The sequence below is a fragment of the Vidua macroura genome, chromosome 6 (genome assembly GCF_024509145.1).
Source record: "Vidua macroura isolate BioBank_ID:100142 chromosome 6, ASM2450914v1, whole genome shotgun sequence".
Taxonomy (NCBI): domain Eukaryota; kingdom Metazoa; phylum Chordata; class Aves; order Passeriformes; family Viduidae; genus Vidua; species Vidua macroura.
Genome location: NC_071576.1, coordinates 1,881,000 through 1,895,927, shown reverse-complemented (window position 1 = coordinate 1,895,927; position 14,928 = coordinate 1,881,000). Strand labels below are relative to the sequence as shown.

Here is a 14,928-nt window from a genome sequence, read left to right as displayed (position 1 = left end):
ATGCATAATTGTTTCTGAATATGCAGTAGGCTGATGCAATAGAAAAGCTATAGAAAGGATGTCTCCGAAATAGGTGTGCTCTTGGCTGAATGCCAAGCACCCAGCTGTTACCTTTGCTTTATTTTTGTGTCCTACTGTCCTTTACTTAATTTTTATCAGGAAAGTGAACCTCGTTTTCCACAGCAGGAACGAGGAGGGACAGTGGGATACGGGCTCTGAGGGGACAGCAGGGCTGGGAGGGAAGCTGGGTCTGCTGCGGATTTAAAAGTGCCCTGTGAGGGGATGGCAGTGGAGCTCGGAGCTGTGGCACGGGGAGGGAACATACACTTTGCTGAAAGATAAAGAGATGACGGTGGAAAACCAGCCCTGCGGATGCCAGGCGTGCTGGCTGGAAGCCGCTGAGGGGAGGGGAAAGGCGAGGCCGGCACGGAGAGGCCTCGGCCCTGAGGGGCAGCCCGCCATGCTGTTTGCCGTCTCCATAGCAACAGCCGCGCCAGCGCCGCCATCTTGTTTACCGTCCCCACAGCAACAGCCGCCATCTTGCTCGACGTGCCCACAGCAGCGCTCCGGGCCGGGCCGTGCCGGGGCCATGGCGGGCGCGGGGCGGCTGCACGACCTGGACCTCAGCGCCGAGGAGGCGGAGCGGCTCCAGCGCGCCTTCCGCGACGAGCGGTTCCGCGCGCTGTTCGCGGAGTACGCGGCCGAGCTCACCGACCCCGAGCAGCGCCGGCTGTACGAGGAGGAGGTGGCGGCGCTGGAGCGGGAGCGCGGCGTGGAGGTGCGCTTCGTGCACCCGACGCCGGGCTTCGTGCTGCGGACCAGCCAGGACGGCTCCCGCCGCTGCTACATCAATGTCTGCAGCAACGCGCTGATGGGGGAGCCGCGGGCCCGCGCCGAGCGCGGCGGGCAGCGCTGGGAGCTGCCCTACAGCGTGGCCCCGGGCCGCGAGGAGCTGCGCCCCGCCGGCCGCCGCCGCCTCCTGTACGACGTGGTGTTCCACCCCGCCGCGCTGCGCCTGGCCGCCCGCAGCGCCCGCTTCCGCCGCCTGCTCCGCGACACGGCGCTGGAGGCCGTGGAGAGCCACTGCGGGGTGCGGCTGGACCGCAACAACGCCGCCGTCCTGCGAGGAGTCTCCTACAAGGGCGTCCCGCAGGCGCCCGTCATCCGCTCCCCGCTGCCCGGCGGCGCCCCGAAGCCGCCCGACGACGGCGAGTCCCCGCTGCCGCCCTTCCCCTTCCCGCCCGCCGCTGCCCCGCCGCCCGCCGCCGGGGGCTCCTCGCCCGCCGCGGCCCCGCCGCCCTCCGGCCCCACCACACCGCGCTGGAGCATCCGCCACCGCTCCTACGTGGACCTGCAGGACTACCGGCACTGCCGCGACTCGGCGCCCAGCCCGGTGCCGCGGGAGCTGGTGGTGACGGTGGAGCTGCCGCTGCTGCGCTCTGCCGAGCAGGCGGAGCTGGAGATCCGCGGGCGGGAGCTGCGGCTGGACTCGCAGTGTCCCGCCTACCGCCTGCGCCTCCGCCTCCCCTACGACGTGGACGAGAGCGGCGGGCGGGCCGCTTTCAACCGGGCCCAGCGGCAGCTGCAGGTCACGCTGCCCGTGGTGCTGCCGCCCGGCCCGCGGGAACCGCCGGCGGGGGAGCGGCTGGAGGGGGCCGAGCCCGCTGCCGAGGGGCCGGCAGAGGCAGGGCCGGCAGAGGCGGGCGGCGGAGCGGCTCCTCCCCCGGAACTCGGGCCTGGCGGCGCGGCCCGGAGCACGTGCGGCGGCGGGGAGCCCGGTGATCCACTCGCCGAACCCCCGGCTGACCCACTTTGTGATCCTCCCGCTGGTCCGCCTGCTGAGCCCCTCGCTGAACCCCCCGTAGAACCACTCTGTGATCCACCCGCTGATCCCCTCACTGACCCCTCGGGTGAACCCCACGTTGATCCAACCTCTGAACCCTTTGCTGACTCCCCTCCTGAGCCCCCCGCTGAACCGGCCACTGATCCAAGCTCTGAACCCCTCGCTGAACCGGCCACTGATCCAAGCTCTGAACCCCCCGCTGAACCGGCCACTGATCCAAGCTCTGAACGCCCCGCTGGTCCAACCACGGACCCCCGCTCTGAACCCTTCACCGAACCCGCCGCTGATCCACCCGCAGAACCACCCAGCGAGCCCCCGGACCCGGCACTGCCCTGCTCCGGTGCCGCTTCCCCCATCGCCAGCCCCGAGCCAGCCATGCCCACCGGGGATACCCCTCCGCAGGCCTCCGAGGGCCACCCCAGCGAGATGGCCACGTGCCCTCCCTTCCGTGCCCGGCAGGACGAGGCGTCCCTCACGCTGCTCCTGCTCGTTCCCGGCATCCGGCCCCAGAGCCTCCGCGGGGATGTGGGCACGCACCACTACAGCCTCCGCTTCTGCACCGACACCGCTGCCTTCGCCCTGTTCCTGCGCTTCCCAGCCGCGCTGCTGTCCCCCGAGAGCAGCGTCAGCGTCTCTGCCCACAACGCCGCGGTGGGGCTCGCCAAGGCCCCCGGCAGCACCGGGCTCTGGGACAAGTTCAGCTTCGGCCTCCACCCCTCCGCTCTGCAGGTAACGGTGGCACGGTTGGGGTGTCACCTGCCCGAGGTGCCGCTGCTGGGTGTGGCTGCTGTTTGCTGAGTGGTGGCTCAGGGAGGTGTGAGGGGGAGTTTGAAGTTGCTGCTTCCTCGGAGAGCTGCTCCCGGATGTCAGTGCCGTGACCTGATTTGTGCGAGTCTTGTACGAGCAGCGCCAAGGTCACACCGTGGAGCTGCCGCCTTCATCCTTGGAATTGGAATGACTTCTGCCTCCCATACAATTTTTTTTCTAAGGGAAATTCTGGTGATGAATGAAAGCAGTGCCTATGCCCTCTATGTCCTTCGTGTTCACTTTTAAAGCCCTATAGAGTGCAGCCCGTTCACACAAAGAAAGCTCTTTATGATACACCAGGCTTTTACACACGTGTGCATACACCCTCGTGAAGTGTAGAGGGAGTGTCCCTGTCTCTGTTTTGGGACAGAATTCCCATTTACAGCCACAGTAACCCCCATTAGTTCAACCAGAGCAGAACAGCAAGCAGCAGCATTGAGCTCTCCCAGTTTGCTGGGGTAAAGCCTCACCTGCTCTGTCTGAATATGATTCTAATTTAGTATTTTCTAAATTTATGGGTTTTTGGGCAGTGATGCTCCTGGGGTGGGAGAAAGTGGGGTGGCTGCATCCAGTGTCCCCAAAGGGATGCCACCTTGTGACACTCTTTGTCCAGAAGCACTCACACAAGTTTTGTGGAGAACCACGTTCCTCTGTGAGCTCAGACTTGCAGACAGTTTCTCATGAGCAGGGATTAAAGCTGCACAGTTCTTGTGCAACCTTCTAGCCATGGGATTTGGAGTTTGGCTGGAGTTGAGAGCAATAAAATCCTCTGCAGTTTGGATCACGTGCAGTGGGATTGCAAGTCCAGGAAGCTGGCAGGCTTCAAGCATATCCACTGGGATAGACTTGGCTTGGAGCAGCTTAATTGCTCCATCCCTACAACTGGAAATGACTTGTGCATGATTTTGAAAGATATTTATCCAATTAGTGTTTGTGCAGCTGAAACCACGTTGAATTTCCCATTTAGCGGCCGCACACCTTTTACAGCAGCAATTCCTGTGAAGGAGGAGCTGATCATTTCGGGGAAGTATCAAAGATGATGAATTTATGGGGAACCACCCACGCCGAGCTGTTTGCAGAGCATTTCCTTTGCTTTTACCGGGGCAGGAGCCTGCAAGTCTGTGCAAGTGGGGCCACAGAACACTCAGTGCTGCTGTTCACTGCTGTGATCTGGCACTGCCTGCTGCTGCCACGTCAAAAAAGCCACTGTGTAAACTCCTGCCTGTTTTCTGTGCAGGTACTGAGGCTGCCCAGGGCACTGGTGGTGCCCCCATCCCTGGGAATGCTCAGAAAAACCTGTGGATGTGGCACTTGAGAACATGGTTTAGTGGTGAACGTGGTGGTGGCTGCACTAATGGTTGGAAGTTTGGTATATGGATTTGTTATGGCAATTGGAGGAACATTTTGTGATTGAAGGGTTTTAAAAGGCCACCCAGTAATGAGATTTTTGGCTTTGTGAGTTACAAAAACCCCTTGAATGAGCTGATTTTATTATATATTGCAAAATGTTTTGGGTGGAGTAGGAGAAAGAGATTGGGCATTAGTCATCAGCTTCCTGGCCATTCATTCACAGCAGACTCCAAGAGATTCTCCTGGCCTCCAGTCCTTTCGGACACTGGGTCTGCAAATTGAAGCAGGAGAAATAAACTGAAGTAATTTGTCCTGTTTGCTTTCTTTTTTTAATCTGTGCTATTTCCCCAAAGTGCCTGAGAGCTGCACTCACTCAGATTGAAGGGAGAAAAGTGAATATTTAATTAGAGCCACTATTACTTGCTGCCTTCTGGCCATTAACCATTTGTTCCTGGTCGCTTTTCTTCTTCTTATGTTGATTCCTTCAATTTGTCTGATGCCACCTTGGGGGTTTTTCTGCCTTGAGTCTCATTCTAGAAATCAGAGCTGTGGTTCTTGCACTGAGACCTGTAATGAATCACATCAGTCACTGCAGAGTGCAGAGCAGCGTCAATGCCTAAAGGGAGCTTTTGGGGCTGAGGTGAGCAGGAATTTTATCCTGGAGCAGGAATTTTATCCTGCACCTCCCAATCTGCTTGTTGGTCATCTCCTCTCGCACAGCAGCGTTGCCAGAGGATGGTGCCTGGCAAAAGTGAATCATGGAATGGTTTGTGTTGGGAGAGATCTTAAAGCTCAACCAGTTCCACGGTCAGGGACACCTTTCCCTATCCCAGGCTGCTCCAAGCCCTGTCCAATGTTTTTAACAGCTATGGAATTCCTGCTCTGCTCCATTCTGGGAAGTTGATTGCTGCTGGAGGCCGAGGGTTGCTGTGGAGTTCCATGGAGCAGATTCCTCCCTGGCTTAGTCCAGAGTCTGTCCCTCCTCGGTGCCCCATGCCACGGTGGCTGTTCAGTGCCCTCTGAGGCTGCCTGCCCAAATCATTCCCATTAAGTGCCAATTCCTTCTTGGAAGCTGCTCTGATCCACATGCTGGTAGAAGAATGAGTTGGGCTCATCCTTAGAATGCCATGCTTGAAACAGAACTTCAAGAGCTGCTTCTCCTTTTGTAGTCAGCAGTGGCTGAATCCCTGAGCTGGAAGATTTAGAGCTCAGTTTCCATAGATGCCGAGCAGTTGGAATTCCCACTGCAGCAAGTGCCTCTTTTCAGGAAATCTTTACAGTGTCCTGCTCCTCCCTGGACTTGAACTGTGAGGAGTTTCACTCCTTGGCCAAACCAGAATGTCCACACTGCTGTTGGACATGATGATCTTGGAGGTCTTTTCCATCCTCTTGATTCTGTGACTTGTTATGGTGACCAGAAATCCTATAAAAATAAAGATTCCATAACTTCGAATGTTGTGGGTTTAGGGTCACATATTTCAGGGGTTTAAAAGCCACCTTTTGTCACTGCTCTGGTGCTCAGTCACTGCACCAGAGACCACAGTGCTGATCCTTCTGCAGGGCCTGCTCCAGGCCCTGTTTTTCCAGGGAATAATCTCATGACCTGAGGAAGCTGCCTGATTTCCCCACTGCCAAAATCTCTGCTCTTTGCCTCGAAATACCAGCCATGGGCTGTGCTCTCCCCATTACTCTTCATTGCAGTTCACCCTCTGTAACCTTCTACATCTTTTGCTTAAATCCTGGGAATTCAGGCCTGGGAAACTCCTGCATCAGAGAGTTCCCCTTCATTTCCAGACAACACAGCCTGGGGAGTAAATGATGAAGGAAGAACGGTTGGGAGTTAAATAACCATTAATACAATTTGTAAGCCTGCCAGGCAGGGTTTCTGAGAACATGTCCCAGTGTGTCCTGGTTTATGGTAGTGCTGGGGCTGGGCAATTATGGAAATTATGCCTTTGGAAAGCACTTGGAATGTCTTGGAATGTTTGGCCTCCTGGGGTTAAATGCTCGATTCCTAACAGAAATAAGAAGCAGTTTTCTGGGGGTGTATTGAGCTGCTGAGACTTGGGGGCTCAGTTCTTGGAGCATGTGAAACACATTTGGCAGGGAATTAATTCTGCAGTTTTGGGGTCGTGTCTGCTCATTTTCATGGGATTAGAAAAAGACTGGTTCATGCAGGAATTACCTTCTAGGCTGATCCACACCCTTCCTGCCCTTCTCAGAGGCCTGCAGTGGTTTGTTCAGAGGATGTGTGCTCATTCCTCTGGTCAGTTCCCCCTGGGTACCCCTCGCTGGGCAGGGAATTGCAGCCAGCCCATCCCTTTCCTAAAAGACCCCGTCAGATCTTCTGGAGAATATTGGGATTTAACTCACGTAAACCCCCACGGGGCTCCAGAGAACAGCAGGGAGCAGAGGAAAACAGAGGAAGTATTTCCTCTGCTTTCCTATGCATTGCTTTGTTTTTTTTTTTTTTTCCCCCACATTTACAGGCTGAAAAAGATTATATTGAACATTCCTGAGGAGTTCATGGTTGGAGCTGGGTCTGAGTTACACTGTGTGTGAGGGATCCAAATGGGAATTGCTCAGAGATAGGGAAGTTTTGTTTAACTTTTCTGGGAGTGTTGAGGCCTCCATGCAGGATGTTCTACATGGGTGTGATTTTTCTGCTTGGCACAGCCACCGGTGCCTTGTGAAGGAGACCCTTTGGAAGCTCCTGGTGCTTTTTCCTTCAGAAAGCAGCTGGTAAAAAAAAATGTGGAGCTGTTGGAGCAAGTCCAGAGAGGCCATGAAGCTGCTTCAAGGGCTGGAGCCAGGCTGGGAGAGCTGGGAATGTTCACCTGGAGAGGAGAAGGCTCCAGGGAGAGCTCAGAGCCCCTTGCAGGGCCTGAAGGGGCTCCAGGAGAGCTGGAGAGGGACTGGGGACAAGGGATGGAGGGACAGGAGCCAGGGAATGGCTCCTAGTGCCAGAGGGCAGGGATGGATGGGAGGTTGGGAATTGGGAATTCCTGGCTGGGCTGGAATTCCCAGATTTGCAGTGGCTGCCCCTGGATCCCTGGCAGTGCCCAGTGCCAGGTTGGACACTGGGGCTTGGAGCAGCCTGGAACAGGGGGAGGTGTCCCTGGGGTGGCACTGGATGGGATTTAAGGTCCCTTCCAATCCAAACCATTCTGGGATTCTGGGATGATTAGGTGCCCCCTAGAAGAGGCTGGGACCTGGTAAGGGGATCTGGGCTGATCCAGCCTGCCCTTGGACACTCCCAGGGATCCAGGGGCAGCCACAGCTTCTCTGGGCACCCTGTGCCAGGGCCTCACCTCCCTCCCAGCCAAGAATTCCCAAGTCCCAATATCCCATCTGCATTTTCCTACATCACTTGTGTGCAGCTGGAGGTGGCAGAGTTCTGTTGCTCCTGGCACTGGGACCATGTGGAGAAGGCCAAGGGCTGGAAGTGCCCCCAAGGGCTGGAAGTGCCCCCGTGGGCCATGCTGGGCTGTCGTTGTCCTCGCTGTGCTCAGAATTAGGGCTCTTGTGGATAAAAGTTTTCCTTGGTTGGTGAGTCAGCCGAGCATGAACCCTTGAGAGCCATGTTGGGACGTGTCAGACATGGATGTTTTAAACCTTTGCTGCCTTTCATGGAGAAATCCATCCTGGAGAGCTGTTTTGCTCTCATTTCTGAACTATTTGGACTTAAAATTTTCAATTTCCAAGCTGCTATAAAGACTTATTGTAATAGTCAGGGGTTACTTCTAAGAAGATGCTGCTGGAAACTGGAGCTGTTGAATGTAATCCTCCAGCAGTTTATTTTTGGTTCAGTTAATTCTGTGCTCAGCATTTCAAGACTCTTGGCAAGTTTTTTGGGAGGTCAGAGAAGGACAAAGAAGGAGAACACAACAAACTTATTATTTCACATTTTTCAAAGTAATCCCTTTCCCAAGCTACATTAAGGACCATAATTAGTTTGCTTCTGCTATAAAACAAACTAATTTCTGAATAGTCTTTAATTGGTAGCTGCATTTTGGGAATACCGTGATACACAAAACAGTTATGTCAGGAACATTATTAACCTACTGATGCAGCTCATCAAAGCTGCTTTGGAGCTGTTTCATCTTTGCAGTCATGAGCATCTTGGAAAAGTTTTCATTTCACTACAGGTACCGAAACTTTGAGCTTCAAATTCTCAGCTCTCAGAGCTGGTTTGCACTGGGATCCCACAAAGGCAGAGGTCAGGAAATCCAGGAATGCTTTTCCATGTTGGCATCAGTTGCTGGGTTTGGACGAGAGAGGTTGTGGCTGCCCCATCCCTGGAATTGTCCAAGGCCAGTTTGGATGGGGTTGGGAGCAGCCTGGGATAGTGGATGGAACTGGATGGGATTTAAATCCCCTCCCAACCCAAACCATTCTGAGATTCCCTGATCCTCTCGTTACAGGAGCCACCAAAATAATTTAAGCCTGAAATCTGTCCTGCTTTTCAAACTTGCAGGCTGCGTGGGAGGTAACTCTGGATGGAAACTGTCTTCAATTTGGATAAATTAAAGCAGAATAAACCCATTTGAGTGCTGAGGGCAGCCGTGAGGGGAGCGGCTCTGCGCTCTCGGTGCCGTGAGACACAAGGACAGGTTTGAATGATGAAGTGTTCCAGAAACCAAAGTCATCCCTGCTAACATTTATGTTAATTTGGTCTCAGTTTAGTCACGGGGAAAAATGAATGTGTACCAAACAGCAGATGACAGTGTGTGCAGGGAAAAACAAATTAAATTCAAAGTTGCTAAGAGAGCATCATAAATACCAGAAAATAAACAGCATAAATTGAAGAATTATTTTACAGGGTCATTGAAATCAGCTGCAGATGGTTGTCCTCTGTTTGCTCTGGCTTGGAAGGCAGACCAGGCTTTAGAATAAATTCCTGAATCATTTTTTTTCCAAGGTCTGTGCTCTGATAACATCTGCAGTAATATAAATGCCTCGGTGTGTGCTCCCTGTGAATGCAAAGTCTGAGTTACAGTGCCTGGTGGAATAGGGTAATGATAATCACCTTATTGACAACAAACACACCCCAGGTCCATGATTTATGGCAGGCCACGGGGTAGGGATGGGATAAAATGGTAAATTCTTCTGGGAATTCAGTGTTGGGCTGGGATGAAACTTGGTAAAATTGGTTTGGGCAGCGAGTCAGAATTAAGGGAGCAACAGCACAAGCGGTTACTTTTCATCCTCATTTAAAGCACTGATTAATCAGAGAATTATGGAATATTCTGAGCTGGAAGGGATCCACAGGGATCATGGGATCCAGCTCCAGGCCCTGCCCAAACCCCCCAGCAATTCCACCCTGGGCATCCCCGGCAGCTCCTGGAGCTCTGGCAGCCTCAGGAATGTCACCATCCATTCCCTGGGGAGCCTGGGCAGTGCCAGCACCCTCTGGGGAAGAACCTTTCCCTGATAACAGACCTCCCATTCAGTTTTTATTTTTTTTAACTGTATTTTCTGTGAAGAAAACAAATTCTTTTGCTTTTAATCAGGAAGAAATTCTCCAGAAAGATTCAGGGCATTTGTTGCCAAATTGCAAAGTCCTGATGGCGCTGAGGAGGAGAGGCTGTCCCTCACACAGCCACGGGTGCCAGAGGCAGATTCAGAGGGAAAAGAGATTATTTTCCTCATTTTATAGAGGAAAAGTAGGATGGGACTTGGTGCAACCTGGTCTAGTGGAAGGTAATTAAAGGTCCTGAAATATATCCAGGGAGGAGGTTGGAATGAGATGAGCTGCAAGGTCCCCTCCAACCAAACCATGCCGTGATTCCCTGACTTTGATTTTTCAGCTGGGTGAGGAGGGTTGTGCTTTGCTCTCCTTGGGAGTACAGGCAGGGCACCAAAATCCCAAATCCCCTGTGGGGGAGACTGAACTCTCTGTGCTCTGTGGGCCAAGCAAGGCAGAGCTGGGAATTCCTCTCTGAGCTGCCCATGGATCGAGTTCGGGAGCTTGTGGGAGTTTGGGTGCTGCACAGGTTTTGTGTCTGCAGCCCCTGCCTTGTTCTGTACTCTGACACCTTCTCCTGAACTCTGCAGAGTATTTCCACAGCCTAAAGCTCTGGCAGATCCCTCTCTGGCAGGCAGGAGAGGATGCAGCACGAGGGAATAAGAATTTTAGGCTTTGCATGCAGAAATGCAAGAAGAAGGGATGTTCTGAGAGGGTTTTCAGTCAGGGCAGCTCTGCTGCACTTTAATCTCTCCCCAAACCATCCCAGCATCCAGTGCTGGCTCTTTGCCTGGATTGTAATCTTGCTGGATAGAAAATGAATCCAATCCTCTGCCTTGGAAAACCAACAGTATGTATGTTATGACTTTCCATATTGTGATTTCTAATTTAACTAGTGGAAAAAATAGGACTCTGGCTTATTTTTCCAATCCTGGTTTGTTTTGTTTTTTTTTTCAAGATGACAGTTAAATTTTGTAACTCAGACACAATGTGACATCTGGCTGTGCATAAGGCTCCATCCACAGGGGGCCAAAAATGTGCAGAATTGCCTTTTTGCTTCTTGGTCTGCAAGATGTCAGTGATAATTGAATTTAACTTTCATTGGATTGACAGGAAGGTTGAACTGGACCGAGAAATTTAAAAGCGTGACTTAATGTGGAAGGTTTGCAACTTGTCCCTGTTATTTCCAATTAAATAAGGAAGGTAATTCCCAGAACCTAAACTACTCCTTCAGGTCAGACCATTTTTATTTTGTCTGTCCTTCCCCTCAGCCTACACAGATGATGTGTGAATAACACAAGGACAGGGAAAGCTCTGCAGTTCCTGTGAAACAGCCCCTCCAGGATATATTTTAGGACCTTTAATTACCTGTAACTGATTTAAATCTCTAAACCCATAGCAACACGTTTCAGGCTGTTTATGAGCAGCCAGGAAACACACCCCAGGCTGTGTCTCTGCCTGTGGATATCTCTCCTTTTTTTTTTTTTTTTTTTTTTTTTTTTTGGTTGTTTTTTTTTTTTCCAACTGGCTTGTCTGCTTGGAGATCAGAGCAGCCTCAGTGGCTGGGTGTGAAATGGATCCAGCCCTGAGTGTTCCAGATCTGATCTTGGAGTGAAGATCCTGCAGTGCCTCTCCAAGGAGGTGTTTGTGTTTCCTACAGACAGCCAGGAGACAAACCCACAACAGTCTAACACCTTCCTGGTGCTAAGACAGGTGAGGATGGTGGAACAAGGTTGGTACAAATAATTTTTCAGAGAGAATCTACATCAATGAATTAGCCAGCCATCCAAAGAGAGAAAAAATATTTCCTTTATATTTGATACGATGAAGATTTGTACTTTCAAGCAAAATTAGCTGAGCACTGGTTTTAATTCATTTCACCTCATTTTTTGAATGTCTGGCTTAGAATTTCTCTGTCAAGACTTGAGTGTGCTGTGAAACTTGGGAATTGCTGTCCTGGCTTTCTTTGCAGTGAGTTCTTAGCCCCAGTAGCCCTGAAGTGTAGCACAAAAAGAACATAACCTGCTGTTTTCTCTCTTTTTCTTTAGGAAAGATTGTTTGTCAGTGAGGAGAACGTTGATGGATTTCTAGGCACTGCTTTCTGCCCTTCCCCTTGCTCCCAATCAGCACTGGAAAGCCAGCCATTAATTGAAGTGCTGGATGTTACTGAGGACAGAATTCAAATCAGGGTGGAGGTAAGGATCCAGGAGCAGCACAGGCTGATTTATGTTCTTCAGCAAGATCCTATCAACTCCCACTGAAACAGCTTTGTTCCTGTTTTGTCCTGAGGAAGCAGGGAGAACCCAGGACTGGGGTTATTTGCAAGTGTAAATGTCAGTTTTCAGGAGTAAAACTTGTGTTTGTGCCATTTCATGTGACCAGAGGATTGAAACCTCCTCTATTTAATTTGGAAGGTGCAGAACTGTGATCCAGTCATTTAAAAAAGTGCTTTTTCCTTGCAGGAATAGCTCACCCACTCAGCCTTGTACAGGTAGAGAAATCCTAGAGGGTTTTGTCTGGGAAGAATCCTGCCTCATCTTTATTCAATCCATGTATTGGAATACTTGGTGGGTTCCTGTTGTGTAGATAATTAAACATGAGGCTATTAATCTTAAACACTGGTCTCAAATTCAATCCTTGTAGTTTGAGGCCTCATTCAGGCTCTCCTTCCTCTGTGTAGAACAAGCCAGGCTGTTTCTGGGATCTGCCACGGGATTAAACTGTCCTCCCTTGGCAAAATAAATGGACAGATGAAGAAATCAAAATGTTCATTTTGTAAGGAGGAAAATGTGAGGTAAAGCCCCCACGTTCACTGGGATTTCTGGGTAGGCACTGCATCCAAACTTCAGATGAAACTTTTCTTAAAGGGAATATAAAAAGCAGGAAGAAGCAGGTCCCTGCTGTGGCCACGGACCGGGGGCTGCAGCTGGGGTTAATGTGTAGCTGGTTTGTTGGAAGGCAAGTTCAGAGGAAGCACATGACCTCTGGAACTGGGCTGGAGGCCCGAGGAGTTTCCCAAAGATAGTGGATCCAGCTTAACTCTCACAGCTGCTGTGGGCTGGACACAAAAAAATGAAATTCTAAATGTTGGAGAGCAGATGAGTCCCTTTTGGGATCTTAGAGCAACTGAGATACCTTAAATCATCCCATTCCTGCTCCTGTGTGGGGCCAGGAGTTGGAGTTTGTGGGAAATATAGGAAAGGTAAGAAGGTTTTTAGAAAGTTGTGAAAGTAGGTTTTTAAAACAGAAAGAGTAGAGAATTTAGAGTTAGTTGTAGTTTTAAAGTTTGAAAGTAGAAAAGTTATAACAGTATAGTAAGTAAGGATATGAAATAATAGTTTGAGTTTTAGATTTGGCTAAGATAAATTTTAATATTGTAGAAAAATATGTTTAGTATGCTATTGGCTAGAAAGTTTTCAGAATGCTCTGTAACAGAAAAGTCTTTACTACTAACAAGATATAAACTATTACCGTCTTTCAGTTATCTCAACCATGTAATAAGACTAATACCACAATAAAAGTCAAAAAACATATCCCAGCAGTCCCATCCCATTTATACAAACCTCCAACTCTGAGCTGATGGTTCTTGAGGGTCCCTTCCAACTCAGGGCATTCCACGATCGTGTTCATGTGGGAGAATTGGCCAGTTTGGAAAGGAGTGACTGGTGTTTCCCCAGTTTCCTGTGGTTTGGGGGTGTGAGAGAGACTCTTGTCTCTGAATCCATGAATCCAGCTGCTCTTGGATGGATTCTACCTGATCCTGACTCTCCACTGACAGGCACCTATGAATTACCAGCTGGTTTTTGCCAAAACTCCCAGTAATGGTGAAAGGGGGGGAACTGCTGTTTGGACAGCACCTCTCCAAATTCCTCCTCTCCTGAGGCAAACTGCAACTCTCAGATTAGCCCCACAGGCCAGGAATTTCCCTAATTGCAAGGTTCCAACCGTGCAACAAGAGTTGAGATCCCCTGGCTGATTCTGTGGCCGCTGGGATTTGGGGATTTGGGAATCAGGCTGGGTGTGGAAGGAAAGTGGCCGCTGCTGGAAAGGAAAGCAGGAAACCCTGGGGAAGCAGCAGGACCTCCCTGCCCCTCATTCCCACACACCAGAGAAGAGCAGGAAAACCTCAGCACCCGCTCACTTGGCTTCTAGAAGGAGAATCATGGAATTACAACCTGATCTGGAACCTTAAGGATCATCTGCTTCCAACCCCCTGCCACAGGCAGGGACACTTTCCACTATCCCAGTGGAGCTGAGCTGTTGGAGAACAAATCCCTCCTGTCTTTGTGTGCACAGTTTGTTCCAGCTATAAAATAATTCATTTATTTCCTTGACAGCCACAGGAACATGATGGACAAGGAACACTCGGCAGCTCAGGGGGAACCCTCGCTGGAAAGACCGACAGCAACTACCCCGAAACAAAGGCAGAAACAAAGTGTCCTGCAGCTGAGGGAGGTGCTGCAGGATCCAGCCCAGCTCCCACAGCTGGAACAATAGGAAAAGCAGGCTGTGCTTCACACCATTGTTTGCAGCACGAACCTCCTGCCACCAGTTCAGCGATTCCTGGCGGATCTGGGAGAACGGAGCCCGATTTAGAAAGTGCTGCTGCAGCAGGAGACACAGCCCCGGCCCCAGGCTCTGGAAAACCAGGAAAACTCCAGGGGGGTGGGGATGAGGAGGAGGCAGCCCCAGGGCTGGGCAGCAGGGCAGGCTCCCCAGTCCTGCGGGAGGTGAACCCCGAGGACGGCAGCGTGCGGATCCTCCGCGACCACCGAACGCGCTGCCCCGTGGTGTTCCACAGCTCCCTGCTCTACGAGCTGGATTAGTTGCATTGTTTTAGGATTTCCTTCTCTTGTTTGATGCTTGCTCTGTTTTAGGATTTCCTTCTGTTGTTTGATGCAGCTCCGTGTGCTGGTGGATGACATGGAGGCCATGGGTTCCCACTAAAACTGGTGCAACACCAAAACTTTCTGTTTTTAACAGCTTAACTATTTTCTAATCACATCTATGGCAATAATTTGACTTACAAGAAAAGTTGCAGTTGGAGGTGTCTCTGAGCTCCCAGAAAAAAAATGTATCTTATTGTTTACATAAATTTTTTATTCTCTTCCCACGTTTCAGGGATTATTTGTATATATCCTTAGTCTAATGGCTCCCTCGGGAATTGAGCAGTAGTCATCATTTTCCAAACCTTTCATTTTGTGATAACTGCAGGATTAGACTAACAGTGATTCTTAGCAATCAAATGAAATTTCTAATTACCCGGAGAAGTTCTAATTAGTCTCCTAGAAATAATCAACATTTATACCCTGTATTCCATCCTAGTGCTGTGCTTCAGATCTGCAGCACCCAGCTATCCCCCATTGCACAAGAACATCCTCTGGGTGCATGTCTGCTCTGAAGTATTTACAATTGGTGAAATGGATTCTCTTTATCCAGATTATTTATTTTTCTCAGTTTC

General features: G+C 50.9%; 1 protein-coding gene across 1 annotated transcript; it reads left to right on the top strand.

Annotated features, from left to right (window-relative positions):
• The first annotated feature begins 411 nt into the window (after window positions 1-411).
• On the top strand, window positions 412-14,682 carry DNAAF2 (dynein axonemal assembly factor 2). The gene is made up of 3 exons (XM_053981689.1): window positions 412-2,572; window positions 11,516-11,662; window positions 13,805-14,682. Exons 1-3 carry the CDS (start codon window positions 461-463, stop codon window positions 14,291-14,293), a joined length of 2,748 nt encoding a protein of 915 aa, XP_053837664.1. The 5' UTR covers window positions 412-460; the 3' UTR covers window positions 14,294-14,682.
• Window positions 14,683-14,928: the final 246 nt, after the last annotated feature.

What these genes read in the sequence shown, in the direction of transcription:
- DNAAF2 (XM_053981689.1), top strand. Translation starts at nt 461, where the DNA reads ATGCTGTTTGCCGTCTCCATAGCAACAGCCGCGCCAGCGCCGCCATCT. An exon ending in TCCACCCCTCCGCTCTGCAG is followed by an intron (nt 2,573 to 11,515) that starts GTAACGGTGGCA and finishes CTTTTTCTTTAG; the next exon opens with GAAAGATTGTTTGTCAGTGA. An exon ending in GAATTCAAATCAGGGTGGAG is followed by an intron (nt 11,663 to 13,804) that starts GTAAGGATCCAG and finishes TTTCCTTGACAG; the next exon opens with CCACAGGAACATGATGGACA.